The sequence below is a fragment of the Crocuta crocuta genome, unplaced genomic scaffold (genome assembly GCF_008692635.1).
Source record: "Crocuta crocuta isolate KB4526 unplaced genomic scaffold, BGI_CrCroc_1.0 scaffold192, whole genome shotgun sequence".
NCBI lineage: Eukaryota > Metazoa > Chordata > Mammalia > Carnivora > Hyaenidae > Crocuta > Crocuta crocuta.
Window position 1 is genome coordinate 1,953,561 of NW_027528803.1, and position 16,690 is coordinate 1,970,250.

General features: G+C 34.5%; 1 protein-coding gene across 3 annotated transcripts in view; it reads left to right on the forward strand.

Moving 5' to 3' along the window:
- The window catches only part of EPHA5 (EPH receptor A5), a 340,313-nt gene that overhangs the window by 305,188 nt on the left and 18,435 nt on the right, over positions 1 to 16,690 (forward strand). For all 3 annotated transcript variants that reach the window (XM_077755696.1, XM_077755697.1, XM_077755695.1), the window contains 3 exons: positions 8,817 to 8,878; positions 10,282 to 10,491; positions 13,535 to 13,684. In XM_077755696.1, the coding sequence (XP_077611822.1) occupies positions 8,817 to 8,878; positions 10,282 to 10,491; positions 13,535 to 13,684 (422 nt within the window). The remainder of the gene's footprint in view (positions 1 to 8,816; positions 8,879 to 10,281; positions 10,492 to 13,534; positions 13,685 to 16,690) is intronic.

Below are 16,690 nucleotides of genomic sequence, written 5' to 3' on the forward strand. Positions count from 1 at the left end.
GCTATTGTTTTAGACAAAAATATTTGTTCTCATTTTACAGATAGGAAAAATTAACTTTGAAGAGATTAAATAATTTATCCAGTGTCATAAAACTATCATAGCATAATGCCACATTTTAAAAGAGTTTTACATAACTCCCAAACCCAGTCTTTTAAATAGTGCACATTACCAATCTCATACTTTATCATTCAGTATACACTTGACAAACATTTGTTTATTCAAAGATAGTAATTGATTACCTAAAACATGCATATCTCTATTGATCAGCCTGATACAGCAGAAATTAAAAGACTGTGTTCCTGCCTTTATAAAGATTATTTTGGGTGGGGGAGACCGAAACTACGTGAATAAATGTATTTATGATATACTTAAATGAGAAAATAAAGCTAGGTGAAGAAATTAGGGATTGCTTCTATTGAGGGTTAGTGACTTCTATTTTATTTAGTGAAAGCCCTCTCTGATAAGGTTTGAATAAATAAAGGTGTGGACTTACAGAGATTTAGTGGCAGAATGTTATAGAAATAAGTACCATCAAGTGTCAAATGGAACTTGCATGGGCTGTTCAAAAATATCAAGACCATTTTTGCTTCAGTGGAATGAAGGAGAGGAAGGAGCTTAATCTGAAGATAGAGTAAGAGGTTAGATAGTGCACACTCTTTGGTCCCTATAAAGACCATCTCTTAATCTGAGCTTTGCAACCTTTAGAACCAAGATTTGATGGCACCTAATATCAATGTTAACAGAATCAGTCAGGCTTCTGTATTAAGTATAGATGGTAAGAACCAATGTTTAGGCAGAAGGAGCAGGGGAAAGCTACTGACATTATTCAGACATCCTTATGGATTAGATCAGAGTACTGATCTAACACGATGGAGAGTAGTAGTTGAATTGTGTAGATATTTTGAAGCCAATTACAGAACGGCTTCTTGTGATTTAGATGTAAAGTATGAGAAAAAGAGAGGAGTCAACAATAATTATAAATTGTCACGAGTTCCTCAAAGAGAGGAATTGCCATTTATGGGGAAAAGTCTGGGAGGAGCAAGGCTGTGGTTAGTAATCAGTAGTTCAATTTTGGACAACTTACATTTGAGAAGGATCCAATGACTGATGTTTTGTCTGAAGATGGACTTACCTCTGGACCTGAGATATAAAAATAAAAATGCTTAAAGTATGAGTATGCTTGAATTTTGCATAGTCCATTTCACAAAATGAAACAAATTCTCTGAACCAGTGACAAACCATGATGGAAACAGATGTAAAGCTGAAATAGATTTAAAAAAGTCAGCTCATTAATTCAGTACCTGTTTTTCTTTGTTAGGACATAGAGAGGTTGAAAAAAAATATATGTAAAATAGTTACTAGATATTTACAAGTGTTCTTCTTGATATCTAAATCCTGCTCATAGAATGATAGAGACAAAATTTACAGTATAAATTCCTGTTTATTAGTAATTACTATAAATTATTATTACTATAAATTACTGATTATTAGTAAATTAAATATTATATTTTAAAAATTATTTTCATTACTAATAAAACAAAGCTGCCAGATTTCTTAATTCTTGGATTCCCTACCTCCTCTGAAAAGTCCATATTTTCTGAATCCATATGTAATTATCTACCTTCACTAATGTCAGAACAATTCTAATTCATTTTTACTTTGAGAAATAAGCTTCTGATGAAAAAGTTTCTATCAGTGTAAACAATCTGAAATAAAAGAGGATATTATGGAAAGTTTGGAATTTCTATTTATAGAAACATTTAGTGTTTTCATGTTCCCATATCAGTTAACATATGTAGATTTTTTATTTTATCATCTTTCCCCAAATTAAAATTACATAGTGTTATAAATTATTTTTCCCTAAAGTGTTAACCAACAACTAAGGACCATAATAGAATTAAAATATGAGAGCCACTTTTTTTTTTAATTTTATTTATTTTGAGAGAGGCAGAGAGAGCTCAAATGGAGGAGGGGAAGAGAGAGAGAGAATTCAAGCAGGCTCCATGAGTGTGGTCAGTTCAGAAAGCCTGATGGAAAGCTCGAATTCACAAAAACGTGAGATCATGACCTGCACTGATATCAAGAATCATAAGTCATACACTTAACTGACTGAGCTACCCAGGTGCCCCTATGAGTACCCTACTAATTGCCCCATACTTTGTCTTCCCTTCTTTACCCCCCTAATAAGCATTATCTACTCCTCTCTAAGCACAAGTTTCCATTATCCCATTGACCATTAACCATTAATAATTGAATCATTATATTTGAGTCATCTCAAGTTTCTCCTGGAGTCAAAATAAAAGTAATTTCAAACACCTGCAAGTGTTCATATATTAAATGGAATATAACCCAAATAGAATGACTGAATGAAATTAAAATGTAGATATATAAGTACAGGCTTACTTTTAATTATTTATAAGTCTCGTAAAATATTTCTAAGAGAAATCCAGTAAATTATGGTTCTCCAGTAAATTATGGTTCTCCAGTAAATTATGATGTTTCTAAAATCAAATGCTCCTTGTGTGGAGCCTTAAGTGGTATCAAGTGTTTATTGATGAGCTAATGGTTTCAGAAAAGCATGTGGTATCAATGCAAATAAAACAGTAAGCTCAGGTTTAGCCGCAGCTTTTGTGATGTGGCCTGGTTTACTGTTTCTAGAAATTATGTGCCTCTGAGGATATTGCCAAAATGCAGAATTTGAAGTATTGGTGGGAACTGGGGCGCCTGGGTGGCTTAGTCGGTTAAGCGTCTGACTTTCGCTTAGGTCATGATCTCGCGGTTCGTGGGTTTGAGCCCCGCGTCGGGCTCTGTGCTGACTGCCACCTCAGAGCCTGGAGCGTGTTTCTGTCTGTGACTCCCTCTCTCTCTGACCCTCCCCTGCTGACGCTGTCTCTCTCTCTCTCTCCTAGAAATAAATAAAACATTTTTTAAAAAAATTCTTGAAGTATTGGTGGGAATGAAAACTGGTGCAGCCAGTCTGGAACCAGTATGGAAGTTTCTCAAAAAATTAAAAAGACCCAGAAATTGCACTACTAGGTATTTATCCAAAGGATATTAAAAAAATGCTGATTTGAAAGGTACACATGCACCCTATGTTTACAACAGCACACTGTTGACAATAGCCAAATTATGGAAAGAGCCCAAATGTCCATCAGCTGATGAATAGATAAAGAAGAGTGGTATATATATGTATATATTATATATATNATTTGTAACAACAGGAGTGGAATTAGAATGTATTATGCTAAGGGAAATAAGTCAGAGAAAGACAAATATCATATGCTTCAACTCATCTGTGGAGTTTAAGAAACACAACACATGAACATAGGGGAAAGGAAGGAAAAAAAAACAGAAATAGAGAGGGAGGCAAACCATAAAAGACTTTTAAATACAGAAAATAACGAGGGTTTGAGGGAAAAAGGGATGTGGGGGATGGGCTAAATGAGTGATAGGCATTAAGGGGGTACTTCTTGGGATGAGCACTGGGTGTTATATATAAGTGATGAATCACTGGGTTCTACTCCTGAAACTAATACTATACTGTATGCTAACTAATTTGAATTTAAAAACTTTTTTTTAATGAAAAGAAAAGGCAGAATTTGCTTCAGTAGATCAGGTTCAGCACTAAGGTTATGCATTTCTAACAAGGTCTCAGAGGATAGCTGTGCCTATTGTTGGGCCAGTGCTCTATAAAGCAAGGACTAGATCAATGATTCCCCAAAGTTTGTTCCACCTAACTTTAAGGTATCTTATGGGAAAAGATTATATAACCAAGAATTATATATTCTTTCTTCTCTTGAATTTGTGGTAAGACATTAACACCAAAAAATCACAGAGTAAGGCAACAAACTCAATTTTTTAATGTATCAATCCTCTTACATTTTCACGTGGGCAATATAATATTGTTATTTATAACCAAAATGTTGTACAACTGATCTCCAGAACTTTTTTGGTCTTGCATAACTGAATCTTTACACCCACTGAAGAGTAACTCTTCCTTTCTTCTTTCCCCAGGTAATAGCAATAACCTTTCCACTTTCTGTTTCTATGGGTTTTACTACTTTAGATACCTCATATAAATAGAATCCATGACCATTCATTTCACCATATAACACTTCAGACCACTCAGAACATATATAAGTAATAGTCATATCTGTATAGTCATATATTATTTACTGAGAGAAACTAAATTCCTACCGGATATATCATTAGTGGTTGGATAGTTTATCATGCTATAGTCATGATTACCAAGCTTGTATTAACACAAAAGAGTAAAGATTTGTGACATTTTAAAATTAAAATTAAAATAAGTATTTTGAAATCAGAGACATCATATATGGAGGTAAGTAAAACAGCTTTTATAGTCAAATGGACATAAGGTGATTCCCAACTTTGGTTCTTACATATTTGCACTCATCAACCCAAGTTATGTATTCAAGCTCTTTTTTTTTAATCTCACTCTTCTTTCTCTGAAACAGTCTTTTGTAATATCACTAGGATGGTATTTAATAAAATTAAAAATAACATTGTGCCTTATAAAGAGTGAAAATTCAATAAATAAATAAACTGTAGCTCTTTTATACTTATCAATACTGAATGATTAAAATATAAGATTGGTGAATTCCACAAATAATGTGTTTCTATTACTACTTAGGCTCTGAGCTAGGTCTTTGATAAATAATATAAAGTAATATAAAAACTGCATTCTGTGATTAGAATCATGTTTTGACATGCTTTATGAGCTCTTTTTATATAGATTTTTGATAATATGCTTTCAAAATTATTGGCAAATCTACTCTTTGTACTTCGAGCTGGATAATGGAAAATGATTTATACAGTTTTATTGAATTTACAAGAGTTAGAGTAAGCCACATTAATTATTGCTATGTCATTCTTGCAGGCTAGCAGGAACTGAGACAAAACATAAGCCAAACTAAATATAATTAGCATTAAAATGACTCAAGCATGAAAAATAATCGAATGGGTCCTGAAGTGTCTTATTCTTGTCAACAAAAGAAGATCATCCTTGTTTGCAAACATTCATTTTAATTGCTTTTCTCCCATTTTCTAAAATGTGAGAAGTATTTTAGTTCCCTATCATATTTCTCAAATAACATTTTTGTTATTGACATTACAACCTACACTGTCATAAATAATTAATCTGACTTTTAAAACTAGATGATGAAATCTAAGAAATCTTATAGAACAAATGCCAGGTGCCCATTTTCCCAAAATGTAATCATTTATTTTTTTCTTTCAAAATGTATATTATTTAATATCAATAAGTCCTCTGATCAGTTCATTCTTTTTAGAAGATACATTTTTTCTTCTAAACTTAGTGAATTTGGGTTGAATTTAAGGAACAATTACCCAAGGAAAAGATAGTTTTACAAAGTAATTCTATCCAATTTCCACTCAGTAGACCTTGGGTGAGCAGTACTAAATATTTACCACTAACGCATAATGATAAAAAGAGAGTCCAACAAATTAGAGGGTAGATAGAATGAAGAAATTCTAGTAAAGGAGAGTGGAAAGAAACTGAAAGTTTTACAAATCAGAGTATAGGGAAGATGCTGTAATTGTAAAGGTCTTGAGGTAGAGTAGATAATGATAGACAAGGATCAGGGTTTCAGTCTGATGGACAAGACATCTACTTACATAGTAAGAGCTGAGAGGTGCCAATGAGGGAAAGCTAAGACTATATTCTCTGGATATCTGCCAGAAATCAGTTCTTCCAATTCCAGTTAAACTATGACAATTTCCTCAATGGATTTCTGTAAATGAGAGTCAAAGTCAGGGTAAAAGAGTTACCCAGGCTGATTCCAGAAAATGAAGACCTCCCTCCAGTTGGATCAAGGCTGATGTTTAGCAAGTACATACTCTTTGACTCTATTAGCTGGAAATTTATTGAAGTACTTCTATACTGTGTGATAAAAAGTTGGCACATGGTTACCCATATATCCCCTTTATATGCCTACTCAGCCTCATCCCTGGTGACTTCTGAATCCCTGATTTCAGACAAATGAAAGGCTGATATTCTGGTATAGAGGACATTCCAGGATACTCCAGCACTGTGGCTGGTGTAACTTCTGACACATAGGTACCTGTGCCAAAGCAGTTATCAAATATTTTGGCCATTACCCTTGGGGAAGTATATTAGTTGTGGAATTTAGAGGGGGGGGAGAGATGGGGAGTTTCAACATTAAAGGCTGAAATGGGCTCTGTGATGTGAGAATATGACCAAAAAGGCCGAAAGCAGAAATTTATTTATTTTAAAATTTGAATTAAAATGGGTGTGGCAGTATAAATAAAATAAAGTTGAATTGGAAGCACCTCTATTCATGAGCTTAGGTTACAATTATACTAATTTAAAAAACATTTAGAATCTTTGCTTCTATTGTGCTGTCACAGGCACTTGCACATACATTACGAATTTTTTTTTTTTTACAAAGGTATTGTATGCCCAGTGAGTTTTTAAAAAACTGTTTCCCTACTCATCTCCTATCACTTCCTGATTGACAAAGCAAAAACTCAAGGCTTTAGACATATTTGAACTTGATGGGTTCTTTTCTGACAAGATGGCTTGGCACATGCTGCCTCTTCTTTCTAGAATATCTGTCACCTTTGATTACAGGGGTGGTCCCTTAGGTCTTCAAAGTTCAGATCAAATGATGACATCTCCATCTCTAGTGTTTTTTCTCTGCATATGTGATGTTTCACCTAATGTAGGCATCTACAAACATATGGCAAATGAATTATATTAGACAAGCTTTTTAAATTACTTTCCTAAACATTAAATAAGAAGAGAAAAATATGTCTGACTTTGTAACATACTCATCACATTCCATTAAAAGAATAGTGCTTCTGAAGTATTTTTTAAAAAGATAATTATCTGAGTAAGAAATTAGACCGTCCTACCTTATTATTCTAAATAATAACTTTTAAGTGATCTTGAAATGAAAAATCTTTTTTCTTCCCAGTTATTTCTTTTTCATATGTAATTGTCTTAACTTTCTATAGCTTTATTTGCACTTCTAGATAACGTATGAATAAATATGTAATTTCTAATTCTATAACTTGAATTAATCACTTCTTCAGTAAAATACAGATGTCCTTCTGGAGAATGCTATTACATTAATTATAATGCATTTCCTGATTGTTTAAGTGTTTCTTTTCATAATACAAAAAGTTAATTAATAGACATATAAGATAGCAATCTTTCTGACATAAGGTCTCCTTTTACTTAACTCAAAATGTTTTAAATTAACACAAATTTTATGTAGCATGCTTTTATTAAATTAGTAAAGGGACATGTGAGGGCAATGTGGAGTGATAAAACTAACAATCATGTTTTAGATATTTTTTCATATAATAAGGATTTTTGATCTTGTATTTTTTTGAGTTTATTTATTTATTCTGAGAGGGAGATTATGAGTAGGGGATGAGCAAAGAGAGAGGAAGCAACAGAATTCCAAGGAGAGTCAGCACTATCAGCGCAGAGCCCACTGTGGGGTCGAACTCAGGCACGGTGAAGTCATGACCTGAGCTGAGATCAAAAGTCAGCGCTTGACTGACTGAGCCATTCAGGTGCCCCTGATCTTGTATTTTTCATCTTGTATCACAGATACATTTATACATTATATATATATAGTATAATATACATATATATATGACATAATTTTATGGAGGATATTTTATGGAGTATAAAATATGATCTATTCTCTTAGATCAAACTATATCCAGCAAGAAATGTAACCCACAGGTACAGAGTTAGAGTTCATAAAATAACAAAACAGCAAATTCTAGTTGGCTAGCACAATTCGAAGTGACTTGCATAACCATATGACTTGCCGGATAGTCACTACAACTCTATGAAGCAGGTGTCATTAAATCCCTTATTTTACAGATGAGAAAACCGAGGCACAGAGATAACAAATGATTTGCCCAAGATTGCATCATACGTGATTGATCTGGGATTCAAGCCATGCAGTGTGACTCCATAGTCTGTCTAACTGACCTCTAGGTTGCATTTCTATATCAGACATGAAAGGGGAGGAAACAATGATTGCTAGAGAAGTTTCCAGATAGCAAGAGAAATTAGAACAGCTTTTTTAATGTTTTAAATTTTATTTAAATCAAAGTTAGATAACATATAGTGTAATAATGATTTCAGAGTAAAATTTAGTGATTTATCGCTTACATATCACACCCAGTGTTCATCCTGACAAGTGCCTTCCTTAATGCCCATCACCCATTTAGCCCATCCCCCCACTCAACAGCCCTAGAACAGAGTTTTGATGAATGAAATAAAGTTGGACTGAGAGAGATTTTAAGTGTGTGACAGAAGGGAAACAGGATATATCCATGAAGAAAGGAGTTACAAGAACATAGAAATAAAGTTAGGAAAATACAGCCTATATTCAAGAGATCATATGCAGGACAGTTAAATTGGACAGGCAGTTTTTATTCAGCATTACAGGAAAGATAAATATGTTCACAGCTCTTTGTTGGATGTTATTTGGCACATTATATCATTACCTCTATTAAACTAATGCATCTTTAAATTCATTTTTGACATATTGATTTTAATATGCAAAATTGTGTATTTTTATATCTTAAATGTCAATCTGTTATTATTCTTGTGACACTTTCCCATTACACTAAGATATCATTATGTCATGAATTTACTTGCTACTCAAAGAGGAGACTTTTAAAAGAATATATATAATTTGGACAAAAATAATAACTTCCAGGAAATGTTTCCTAGGTAAGAATGCCAAATCAAAAACTACAATTCATACCATGTTTCTTTTCAGGCAAACCCGTGATGATAGTGACAGAGTACATGGAAAATGGCTCTTTAGATACATTTTTAAAGGTAGGTTTGAGACAAATTTAATTATTCAAAGTGTTATTTGTATATTGACTATGATGTTGAAGGTGGAATTGAGCCACTGTAAAACAGAAATTTGAAATAGAAATATCAGGAGTCAGAATGGTTATACTCCAAAAATCAACTTTGGTCTGAAATTGTCCTCCTTTTCAGAAATGTAAACAAATTCAAATCATATGCCCCTATAGTTTTATTTAAATATACGTTAATTTGTCCCCAAAAACTTTCTGAAAAGGGAGAAAAAGGAAAATAAAAAAACAAGGAAGGACAGAGGAAAGAAATGGAAAGGGAAAAAAAGAGAAACTTTTTTTTACAAGTACTAAGTTTCTCAGAGTGTATAATATCAAGCAGAGCCAGGAAAAAAATGTGTAAAAGGTCCACACAAATCATCTGTGTTAATGAAGGGGCCAAATAGGCTTGTAACCTATCTGAGGGCCATCCACCACTTTTACCAGTGGAGTGGCCGCATGGTAATAGACAGTACTACTAATTTTGTCAGATCTTCTGGGTCCCAGGGGAAAAAAGAAATTGTTTTGTTTTATTTTTATGTGCAAGTGTCCAAATTTTAATTGTTAGCAACTTGTTATATTACTAAATAGCTTGTTCTGGACAATGTAACATATTTACAGGCCTGATTAAACCTGTAGGCTGGCAGGTTTTCACATTTAGTGTAGCGACAATGGCTTTCTTAAGGATTATTCCAGGGACCTGTGCATTGAAGAGGACAGCTGTCTACTGATAACATGAAGTTTTCTTCTAATCTCCAGACTCTACCAGATTCTGTTGCCAAATTTCTTACACATATCTTCAAGTTCTCTAGTCTCTAAAAATTATATCATTCCTTTATTTCAAAATAATCATTTGTAGGACCTTATTCCATGTACCTGCAGTAAGTTCAGTGCCCTTGACAGACAGCAAGCTTCTAAGAAATGCTGTGTCCTGGTCATTGCTTAGTCATCTTCCTCCCATCTGTTCCTACAGAAACTCCTTTATCTCCTCCAGCCACTTCTTTTTTACCCCAATATGGCTATCCAGCTAACTTATTTTAAAGCACCTCAAAAATGTGCAGTGTTCATCTCAGGCAGGCGCTAGGTTGGAGTGATGAATGTACTACTCTGATTATTGAGAATAAAGGAATTACAATGCAGCAAAGGGCAACAAGATTTTTGACAAGAGCTTTCAAAGCCTTGATCTGCTTTGACCAAGCAGAGGACTGATAAGTGTTACAAAATTAATGAAATATTTCATATTTTTTTCCATTCTCCTTCAGCTAGGAATTGCATATGAATTGGGTGATAGCGTTAATTTGGGGTTTGAAGGAAGATCCTTTCAAATATTCCCCCGGTAATTATTGTTGCAGGACTAATATTTCTACATCGTTTCTACAGAAAAACGACGGGCAATTCACTGTGATTCAGCTTGTTGGCATGCTGAGAGGCATCGCCGCAGGAATGAAGTACCTTTCCGACATGGGCTACGTGCATAGAGACCTTGCTGCCAGAAACATCTTAATCAACAGTAACCTTGTGTGCAAAGTGTCTGACTTCGGACTTTCCCGGGTGCTGGAAGATGATCCTGAGGCAGCGTACACCACCAGGGTAAGATCTAACAGAATGCATTTCTGAAAAACTAGACTAGGCATGTTTAATTTTTAAAGGTGTTTAAAGGAAATAGCAAAAAGAACATTCCTCTCACATAGGAAGACAGAGAGAAAATAGGATGGTGGGAAGGGGACACAAAAAGTATAGATCATTCTATATGTTGGAAGAAACAAATTTACATATTCAACTCAAATAAGTAAAATATTCACCGTATGGGTTGCAAAATTTCATTTTCCCCCTACCAATACTAAAAACAAAAACTTTGAGTTCACAGTGGTTCAGAGTGAATATAACCATTTGAACATTATACATATAGAATTTTAAATGTAAAAGAGAAAGTTAAAGAGAGAAAATCCTACATTAAAATAAATAAATATTGTATATGTATATATAAATATATAAACATGTATAACATTGGGAAGCTTAAAATCTCTGTACCACAGTGTCTTCATTTGTAAAACAAATATAGAAATTAAATATCTAAACCTACCTTTTAAGGACTGACATGGTAGGGAATAAAATAACTATTCCTTCAGAAAGTTTTGATTTACTGGAGGTATTTTAATGCCTAATTACTTTCCTGACATGCTATATTAACTGTTAAACTCACAATTATGGAAAATTGGTCACTAACTCATATTGTCATAATTAACATAAATCCACATCCTTTTCCAGCAAAGCAATTGCTTCCTGAATTGATATGGTATATATCTGACAATTCTTTCTACGGAAAACTGTGGGTATTGATAGAACAGAATTTTTGGAGCAATCTATGTATTGCACCTTTTGAGTCTGAATCCCTTATGATAAACTGTGTATAATTCTAAATCTTTCAATGTCAAAAAGACATGAAGTTAAATATCCTCAATGTTCCTGCTACTTGTGAAGCTAAAAATTTATCATTGTATCTTTTTCACTCTAAGATTTGGCAAATTTGTTTCATTACAGAAGGACACTTTGTTATCTGACATTCTTTTTTTAAAAAAATTTAAAATATTTATATTTGAGAGAGAAAGAAAGAGACAGAGCACAAGACAGGGAGGGGCAGAGAGAGGAGGAGCCACAGAACCTGAAGCAGGCTCCAAGCTCCAAACTGGCAGCACTGAGCCAATCCCGGGGCTCGAGCTCACAAACTGTGAGATCATAACCAGAGCCTAAGTCAGACGCTTAATAAACAGAGCCATCCAGGAACCCGGAGTCATCTCACATTCTTAAGATAGATATGTTACACATTCGTTTATTTAATTCAATTATTTAAAATTACTTCTACTCATAGTCTAACAAAAAACTCTTTTCATAGATTATAAGGCTTTTTTTTTCAGCTGTTGCTTTGTGATTCATGGATATTTAGGGACTGTACTATACTGAAGATCAAGAGTAACTTATCTAAGCAAACAAAGCCTTCTAATGGTTGGCTTAATAAATCAATAAATTAATTGATGGGATATCCCTCTTCTTCTAAACCTAATTATCATTTTCATTATTTGGATTAAATGAAACCTCAATTAAGAATTCCTTTGGGATTACTGTTACACTTAATAGGCTTGGCCTAAGCAAGAAGGAGTTTCTAGAAAAATCCATTCCCAGTATGATTGGTTGATGTCTTAGTTAAATGCATAAAATAGATTTGTCAAGGTCTGTGTCAATGTATCATGCTGGGGGAGGGGGGAAAGGAAGGAGGGGGAGGCAGAAAGCCTGAGACCTTGAAGACTTACTCCTTTGAAATGGGTCATAATAGTGGTTTTTGGAAAATCCCTATATTGAGAGATGAGAAGATAAGGGAACTTTAGATAATAGTGATGTCAAATATGATGGTCAGAGGACCAGGAGAATAATTCTAGGCTGAGGTTTAAAGTAATTGACAAACTACAATTTTGAGGGGAATAGTATCATTATAGAATATAACTTTAATACTACAAGTGTATAGTTATAAAATACCACAGTGACACACAGCCAACCATAAGGATGTGCTCTTACCTATGCATATTTAATTAACAAAAGGATGTATCAGGAAAGTCTTCTTAAAATGGTGTTACCATGTATCTAAGGAACAAATAATTTAAACATAGTTTGAATAGTTCAAATTAACCTCAGCTTACAGAACAAGGTCAAGCATTACATGAAGCCATTATTTCCTTAAGTTCCATTTTTTCCCTAGTATATGAATTAAATTATTCCTTCTCTGCAAAATGGGAAGGCATATGTGAATCTTTTCTGCAAGAAAATATTCAAATCCTATGCCCTCTACCTGTAATATATTTTTGCTTATGGGTGAAATGTTTGCTTTCCTGGATTTGCCTGCAGGATATAAAAGTGTTTATTTTGTGAACTAAGAGGAAACCTACCAACCTGATTTTTCTTTTACCATGAAAAAACTCCAAACTTGACATCATGTCATAACTTTTCTCCCCACCATCTCATTTCAATAAATTTTAATTTGGTTAAGTTAAGTAAGACACCTATCTCTTAGGTAAAAATAAAAAGTCTGTAACAACAAACAGAAAACTATGTTGGCAGAAAATAAGAGAAATCAAATCTAAAAGAAATTGCACAATGCTGGGGGAAAATATAACTGTATCTGATTTTCACGCTCGTCTTACTGTTAAACTTCTCAGGGTTGCATTCAGCAATCAAGACTTTCCGTTTTTAATCCCTCTGTGAAAGAAAGTAGAAAAAAAAAATGCCCTGGGAATTTGAGTCCTTTACTCTCTGTTAGAAAGTCATGAAAGTTTACCTTATTGATTTGCTTGACTGCCTGCTCTCCCTTTTTGGAGCTGCCATCCTGATACTGTAATTGAGATGTGGGTCCTGTATGTGTTCCAGCAGTCAAACAGAATTCAAACCAGAAACCTTCCGGACAGTCAATTAGTAATCAGTCTACAAGCGCTTACGGGCTGAGATATGTGAAAAGAGACTGCATGCTGTCAAACAGATTCACTTAAAAATGCTACATCTCTTTCTAGATCTTGCCAGTGAGGCAGCAATATCCCCAAATGCGCTTGAAGTACGTGGGAATTCTTGTATTCTTTTTCATTTTTAGGGAGGCAAAATTCCAATCAGATGGACTGCTCCAGAAGCTATAGCCTTCCGAAAGTTTACCTCTGCCAGTGATGTCTGGAGCTATGGAATCGTGATGTGGGAGGTTGTGTCTTATGGAGAGAGACCCTATTGGGAGATGACCAATCAAGATGTAAGTATGGTACCACTCTCCCTCAAGTTGAGAATGAAATGCTTTGTTCTCTTAGGAGATAGAAGAATTTTCATTTCTCAAAATGACAGTTGCTTAAAAAAATGAAATACTTGGCTTACCCTCTGATCTGTTTTCTTGTTGTTGAAATAGCCTTTATGCAGAAACTCAGAATGATTTAGTACAAAGGAAAGTAAGTTACTGTTACATAAAAGCTTTGTCCCTTGCCAGATAGTGTTAGCTGTACTATAGTGATGATTCACTCATTTTATGTCAGTTCTGTTTTCAAAGATGAAGAAGGAGCCATCAGAGAATGCATACTGACAGACAAGTTTTCAAGATTTACATTTGATAAAGGCAGCTAATACTCCAAACTGAAAGGATGAATGATATTGATATAATAGTGGATGCTTTTAGGAGATAAAAAATGATAATCTATGTTTTTTTAATGTAAAAAATGTTAGAAGAGTTGGACTCTCTCATATGGGGAAAAACAGATCTTTTCCTTTCATAGAAAAATAATTCACACTTAGAATAAGAGAATCCTAAAATTAAAGAAACTATGAAAGAATCTTCTCTTCAAGTTCAGAATATTTATTATGTGTTGCCTGACACAGGTGTTTTTGGTCTCTGCTTTTGTGATTTTCCTCATTACTATTCAATACAGACTTCCCATTTTGGATCACATTGAAATTTGGTATTTTCCCTTCAAATAACAACAACTGTAAAAGCAGCTAACATTTATTGAACCCTAACTATGTGCCACATACTGTCTTAAGTGCTTTATCAACTGTCTCATTACTTCTTTATAAAACCGGTATATGAAGCAGTCTTAACTCAACAGCATACTGATTTAAAACATTTATTTTTTTCCTCCAATTATTTCTTTCATCCATGCTCTGTAAAATCTCCCACTCCCATGCCTTCAGGGGTTATTAAGACAGATCCTACAGCTCTTCAGCTGCATTTTGTTGAAACAACAGTCCCATGCCAGTAATTAAGATTCAATTTCAGATATAAAAATTCAAGTCCAGTCTAAATCAAAGTCAATGCCATATCCATTTCAAAGTGTTTTCCACAACCACAGGACCAACCTGATCCTCGGTACCTAGAGAAGGATGAATGGTCACATTTTTGCTCCTCTTCCTCTTTTGGCAAAGTTGGTATCTAGATTTTTTCAGATACAATTGCCCTTGATGGATATGTAGCAAAGAAAGGTCAAGATTGTTTTTATGCTAGTTTGTTGATGCCTCCTACAGGTCAAATACCCAAACGTTGATTCCCTAGTGAGGTGTGTGTCAGAGTTCTTTAAAAGTCCCCTCGAGAGAGGAAGGGGGGTGATGGGCATGAAGGAGGGCACTTGTGGGGATGAGCACTGGGTTATATGGAAACCAACTTGACAATAAACTATTTAAGAAAAAAAAGAGTAAAGAAAAATAAAAATAAAAGTCCCCTCGGGACAGTCGCCAGAGGATGGTGGTATCTTAGTCCGACTGACTTCCTAGGGTTCATGTCACTTGCTGCCTGCTCCCGACCTCACAGTCCCTCGCTGTCCAGTACACATGTGTACTTCACCTGAGAGCAAAACCCATTCTGGTTGGATGCTCTACCATTGTTCCCTTTTTGGATTAATATTGCAGACTGCTCCAGCCAGCCTGTCTTCCGATTTCTCCTGGCGAGAAGCCAAGGTCACACTTTGGCTTTTCTAAGACTTATTTCATAGCATTCTCCTCTGATAAGAAACAGTAAATTGGGCTTAATGCATCCCCACCCCCTAACAAGCCTATGGCAAGGCAGTGAACCCTTTTTGCAGTTATCTAAAATTGCTACAATCGGTTTTCTTTTGTGTCCTTCTCACTTGGTTTAGGGGAGGGACTGCTGGATTATATTTCTCTAAATTTGGGAGGACATAGTATCTATTCACTTCAGATTTACAATTTTAGGGCTAGTGCTATCGTATAAAAAAGTATCATTAAATTTCTATTATGTATCTCTCATCAGAGAGTGCTATTATAATTCCTGTTTTGCAGTTAAGAAACTAAGTTTAGAGAGATTAAATGACTTTCTTAAGGTCATAAAAAATAACAAAAGTCATATCAGAAATTTCAGCATGATTCTCTAAAATTTTTGTACCAAACTACCATTTTCAGCGAATGATCCTAGATCAGCTTTCTGGCTGAATATAAAATCTTCAACTCAATATGCAATGATTACTCTGGATTTTTATAACCTGAAGGAAGACCAGACCTGTTTGCTACTTACTATTCTCCAGATAAATACCAGATGCTAACCTAAACTACAAAGCTCTTCACAGTTGACGTCTAACTTTTTCCAAGACTTCTTATAATGCCATTTTGTCCTTTATGTTGTGAAGGTATTTTATTCTGCCATGCCAAGGAAAACATTTGTCCCTTATTTGCCTAGTTAATTTCTTTTCAATTCTCAATCTGTAACTCAGAATTATTAGTCCTTCCCAACTAGTGTATGATATGTGTAGCATTGTTATCTATATTATAGGCAATTATACCTGATAGAGTTGCATCTGTCACAAATAAAATTATAGACCAAAGTAGAACATGATGGTACATAAATGTTCATAGTGTTTTTGTTGATCTTGACTGGACTTGCTCATGTTGGCAATGGGGTTGGCTGCTCTATTCGCACACCATGGCTCTAATCCACATGACCTTCATCTTCCTCTGGATACCCATAGACTAGACTAGATGTGAGCTCATCTGTCAAGTGACTGAAAAGCAAAAATTTTCCCTATTGCATCTCATCCAGTAACATAAAATTACATTAGTCAATCCCATAATCAGGCCAATTACATTGGCTAATCCCATATTTAGGGCAATCACACTGCCTATTGTGAATGGACAATATAACATTACATTAAGAGGGACATAGAAACAAGGAGGTATGAAGGATTTGGGACACACTTTTTTTTTTCTGATTTCAGCCATTTGAGAGTTTTGATGCACTCTCAGATAACTTTATTTCAAACTATTT